General features: G+C 37.5%; 1 protein-coding gene across 1 annotated transcript; it reads right to left on the reverse strand.

Moving 5' to 3' along the window:
• Positions 1 to 3: 3 nt before the first annotated feature.
• Positions 4 to 5,915, reverse strand: LOC119640897 (the record flags this gene model as incomplete). The annotated part of the gene is given in 6 exon segments (XM_038039198.1): positions 4 to 878; positions 881 to 1,216; positions 1,282 to 1,499; positions 1,571 to 5,552; positions 5,632 to 5,707; positions 5,773 to 5,915. Coding segments are annotated over 6 exon segments (5,621 nt in total), but the record flags the coding sequence as incomplete, so codon positions are not given.
• Between the last annotated feature and the right edge of the window lie 6 nt (positions 5,916 to 5,921).

The following is a 5,921-nucleotide window of genomic DNA, read 5'->3' on the forward strand; positions in this document are numbered from 1 at the left end:
TCTAAACGTATATAACAGAGTTCACAGTAATAGTTTAACCTCAACTTATGATAGTGCTTCAGATGCAATGCTAAAACATCTGCTTTCATACTGCGTTCTTCACAGCAAAAGCAATCACGCATGGTAGAAAAACTAAGTTCTCCATTTGCAAAAACTATGGCCAATTCAACAAACACAGATGCGCCCTTTTTCGTTATCTGTACAAAAGGTGCATCTCGTGCATCATGTTCTTGTCGTATATGTCGCATAAGCGAGCTACGACAACGATGGTGGAAGGAACAAACGCAACATATGTGAAGGTTAGACAAGCAGTGATCTTTTAAATGTTCGAATATAGGTTCCCAAGAGTCACAATTTGCGAGTTGGAACGGACATTGATTACATAAGAAAGAATGGCCAATAATTTCATGCTGACTGCGTACGTGATCGAAGAGAGTTTCATCTTTTGTTGCAAAATATTTACATCCCTCCTGTAAGCACTTCTTTGTAAGTTCACGGCTATACAGGTGCGAAGGGAAATTTTCTAACCAATCAGTTGTACTTGGTACAAGCCACCGATGCCGCAGTTCATTTAAATGTTTCTCTTCCAATTCCTTTAATTTCTTTTCAAGTAATTTCAATAATTCTGATAAAAATGTAAAACGTTCTGTGTAAAGTTCGGAGTTGATTAATACATTGTACGCATAACTGATATTACAACGAATTTGTTCCAAACGTATTTTGCTTAACTGATGAACGATTTCGGCATGGTTTCTCAAATCCTTCTCATATTTAAAAGTATCAAGGCAATGAAAACAAATATAGGTATGACCCCGATGTACTTCAAAATGACTTTCAAAGTCCGTTAACCCTAACATTTCTCGGTCTGAATTCTCTTGGCTCGTGGACAGTGAGGGCAAAAACAAATTAGACAGCAATGACGTCCTTTCATATGACGTAACCATAATTCATATAAAGAAAAGAATCCACCACATGTTGATTCGGGGCAACGAAACAAATTTTCTGGCGGAACTCCCGTGGATTCCGTCAATTTACGTAACCGTACTTTAGCAGTTTCTTCATTCAAAACCATTATATCTGGTTTAATGTCCGGTTGTGACACCTCCCTTCGCTTTAAAGCGTTATCAGTACTTTTGTAACCGCTCACATCTTTCAGTAAATGTGGAGGTACTGCGTCAGCCATGTTCACTAGCTTCAAGGATTGCAGGCAATCCATCTAAAAACAAAATAAGAAGAACGCACACATTGATTTTATTATACCTTTTTTGGGATCCTGTTTACCTTGGCGTTTTCGGCTATTTTGTGATCGCATATGAAAGGGAGTTCCCCGGGATGTTGGACCGCTAAATGGATTCTAATACTCTCTTGATCTCGGTCACTTGTTGGACAATAAATGCAAGAATAAGACTTCAAGAGGTCCAAATTGAAGCTAGTCATTTTATGCACAAGTTCCATGTGCTTCTGTAAATGATATGTTGCGAAGAACTCGGCTGAACAATCTTTTTTTAATGGAAATAAAAGCTATAATTATAACCTATTAAAAAGTAGCTCTTGTTTATGTAAAACTTACAAGGACATGCAATTTTTTGTACGTTTTTGTCTTTCATTGTTGTCAAATACGATTTTTTTTGCTCAACTGTAATTGCTTGGTTAGCGCACATATATATGCAGCAATCTTTTGGTGTATATGGATGCATTAAGTGCTGATGAATAGAAACATTTGAAGCATCACAGCTTCGATAAGAATACAGAGAGCATTGATAAATATTATATTCATGTTGGAGTTGAATGTGCTTGATCAACTCTTGCGCTGTATTACATTCGCCCAAACGTAAAACGCAATAGGCACATTGAATATATTCAAGTGGAGGACATTCGCTATTAGCATGATCTTCCAGATGAGAAACCATTTCATCAGCATAGTTAGTCGAAAAGTAACAATCCTCGGCAATACAGTTGTACAAACCGAAGTAAGTAACACTTGCGGGAAAGGAACGGTATGTAAGCGGAGATTCATTCAATATGAGTGCAGATTCCGGATGTCTTACAGATTCAGAAAATTGCGTTAGTGGTGTCATATCCATCTCAAAAACGTCCATCTCTTCGCATTTCAAATGCTTTAAAATATGCTCTGGCTGTTGTCCCACTAAAGTATTTGACATTCCCGCAATTGATCCATTCGCATTTATAGGGCAGTGAATTTCAGTAATTGAAACCGGATCCTGTGCCACTTGATTTTGAAAAAACTTCAATTGTCTTATGTCATCTACCATTTCAGTCTCCTCAGCACATGGCTCATTGCATACAGCAATGCCTTCGTCCGCCTTGTCTGCTATTTCTTCTAAGCTGTTTGAGTTTTCCCGCGGTCCATCATGAATATTCTGTGCATTTGATCTTAATTTCATGTTTGTTAAGTTTGAAGAACTTTCATAAGCCTGCATAGGTGTTGCTATTTGTATGGCTGCTAAAATGCAGTTATTAATATTGCTTTCAATCGCTTCGCGTGGGCTATGCTGTTCTCGTAGATGTTTCAGCACATTGGCTTTATTCAGTTGTACATAATTACAAATTGAACAGTAATACAAGTAAATCACCATTGTGTTTGGTGGGTACCGATACATTGTCTTTACGGTTGCTCTACGACAGTTCTTTGAGTTCTGTTGATGGGACAAAATGTCGGCTCGAAACGGTTTGGTGAATGAACAATGGGTGCACATGTAGGCATATTCCCCAGTGTGCTTGGAATAATGGTCATATAGAGTCATAAACGGTTGAATTAAAATATCTTCACAAAAAGGGCAGGTCACTTTGAAACGAGCCAAACGTTGATTTCCAGACCCTTGAAGTTCTGCAAAATTCGTTTGTACGGCTAAGTCATCTAACTGAGTCCACGTCAGACGGGACACGTATGATTCGGTTTTGTGCTTCCGTATATAATGGTTTGTTAAATCAGCTGGTTTGGCTGTGCAAAGAACACAAAAACGCGTGTTTAGTTCAGTCATTTGACAGTCGTTATTATGTCTGTAGTATTTGTTAATCTTTGCGGTAATCTCTTTATTTTGGTCTATTTTCACGGGTGTGCGTCGTGCCTCGATCAATTGTACATTTAATGTGTTCTGTTCATCAGACGCGATGTCTATCCGATTTAATTTAGATAGCTCTTGAAAAGGATGTTGGTTTTTGAAACATTGTTCTTTCTCCAGACGCTGCAATTTAACAACCAGTTGGCGCCTCCCGATAATATGTTTGTATTTTAAGTTTGCTTTTTCTGGAGGGATGCTATCTACGCCTGAGTCGCTAGAATCTTCAATTCGCAAAGAACGAGTCCTCTTAACGTTGGATTCACGCTGCCGGTTATTTTTACTATTTGCGTTTGTTTCGCAATCCATCAACGACTCACCATCATTCAATTGTTTTGAGATAAAGTCGCGAGCGTGCGTGCTTGACCTTCTTTTACCGTTCAATGATTTTGGTATATAATCCTCAAACTGATTGTAACCATTTATTGTACATTGTAATGTTTTATAAACCTTATTAATTTTATCATTGTTTGCCTCTGCAATACTTTTGGAATGGGAACGCTGCTTGGTTTTATTTTTAATCTTAACGATAGTTGCGCAATTGGAAGACTGCTTGGTTTCATTGTTCGTTTTGGTAGCAGTTATCAGGCTCGGGAATTGCTTTTCTTCATTCGCCGGTATGGTAGTTAATGACTCAGGAGATTGAGTTGTTTCATTGTTTACTTTTGCCAACTCTGGGAAATGGGAAATTTTATTGGTAAGTGAACTACTTGTTTCACTTGAATTGCCTAACGATGTTTGAGACTCGCATATTGCTTGATCAGCCACATTCTTTGTTGATTCAGAATTTCTTTTATACTCACTCCATAACGTCTGCACTTCGCCTTCACGGCCTATAAGGTGTGTGTGAAGTATTGACAAGATTTGGTCTTTTTGGTTCCTTAATTCGCTGTTTTCAATTTGCTGAGCAGCTGGAACTGCCTCTTTTTCTTGTTTTTCTGCTCCACTTTGTTGCTTTTCTTCATTTAGTCGATTTCTGTTTTTTCTTTCTTCTTCAGCTTTTCTGCGTTTGTGCTCTAGGTACGTTTTCGAAACGTTTGGATTCGAACGCTTTAACATGAAATTGCTAACTAAAGTTCTCTGTCGCTCTTTGTCATGTGCTACTAATTGATGTGTTGAAGACGCATAATTTACACGCCAATTAGATGCAGCGTTTTCGGTTTGATCAGTTGGAAACTGAAACAGAGGTATACTTCTTTGTAAGTTTGTAGCCTTATCGCGCAGAGTATTAGAAGCGAACGGGGAATTCTGAATTCTTTGTAAATGTTTTAATATACGTGGATCATTCATGTTTAATTTCCGGCGCATTGGATAACTAGGACTCGGAATGTCAATGTCAGCACGTTGACTAAGATTGGGAGGGTAAGTGGGACGGTGGTGAACGTTAGTGGTTGTAGTGGGCTGATTGCCATGTGGAACGTTGCCTGGGTATGTGTCGCCTGCTACACATTGTATCGGAAATTGATGAAATGCAGTGGGATTTAGTTGCGTTGGTGGCGGTGGTAGTGTTATTGACGCCCTATTGAAAAATCGATGTTCTTGCAAATGAGCGTTTGAAAAGCCTGTATTTCCTGCGGCTGCCACAGGCATTGGCACGTTCGCCAAGAGCCTTTCATTATTGCTAACATTTGTACGATGTACTTTTTCGCCATTAATGTCTTCGAATGTCTCCTGATTTTGACAGTTTTCCAACAGATGCGACAGAAATTTTTCTAATTGATGGCCTTGATTTAAGGACTTAAATAAAAGTGTTAATTCCTCCATGCTCAAACTTTCAAGATCACTAGGCAATTGTGAGAGACTGTTGTTACTTGTGCTTTGATTATTATTGACTTCATTTTTGTCAGCAAGTCTATTTATCGCATCTGAAATATTTTCAGAAGTTTTATTATTGCCATATTTTATATTTGCTGATATAAGGATGTCTTCTTGATGTTCTTTTTGAGTATTATTTGGTACCGCAGAACCTTGTTTACTTAGCAACTTATCTTTGGTCGTGCTAATGTTTTCACACTTGGCAGGTTTTGGTTCTCTTCTCTTTCCACTACTTATAACTGGAACAGAATCATCATCACTAGTAGATGAATCCAATGATATAGTTTCCGTAACGGAGAGCGATTTTTTTTTGTTCCTCATAACTTTATGCTTTACGGCATATTTTTCTACTTTTTCGCTTGAAATATCCAAACGTCTTGTAAACAGCTTCTCTCTTCTACTGTTGTTTGTATCTGTTAATGCTTCCTTTAAATCGATTCCTGTTGTCTCTGTATCTTGCTCTATTTCCACTGTATTTTCCTGAGGCTTAGACGAAGTTGAAAATAATATATCAACGTTTTCCAACTCATCATCGCTTCTACTTTTTGTTATTTGTTGAGGCGAACTGGTTTCTTCATTCTCGTCATCCGAACAAAGATTCATGTATTGATGGTCAACTCTTCCTGCAAATATTTTTCTAATATCCTCCGGCACTTTCTAAAGTTAACCAAAAATATTAAGTTTCAAGAAAACAGACGTCATAGTGGGGAATATTCTGAAAGCGTACTGTTCTTACCAAGTCTTTTAGAAATAGATTTTTATACTGAGCTATGAACGATTGCTCAATCTTCATAAGATCACTTATTGGGATTCTGAAATAATTTAATATAGGGGGTTTTTAACGTTAAAGAAAATTACAAAATGCAAAACTTCGTACCTTTTCTTATTGATGATCCAACTCTTAATATCTAAGAATTTTTTATACTTCTCCCTATCCACGTGGATAACGTAGTCAACAAATGGTATATATTTACGTAAACTTTCCAATTTCTTATCAATTTCTTTCTCCATTGTATATCTAAAAAT

This window comes from Glossina fuscipes, unplaced genomic scaffold (genome assembly GCF_014805625.2).
Source record: "Glossina fuscipes isolate IAEA_lab_2018 unplaced genomic scaffold, Yale_Gfus_2 132, whole genome shotgun sequence".
In the NCBI taxonomy this organism is placed as follows: Eukaryota; Metazoa; Arthropoda; class Insecta; order Diptera; family Glossinidae; genus Glossina; species Glossina fuscipes.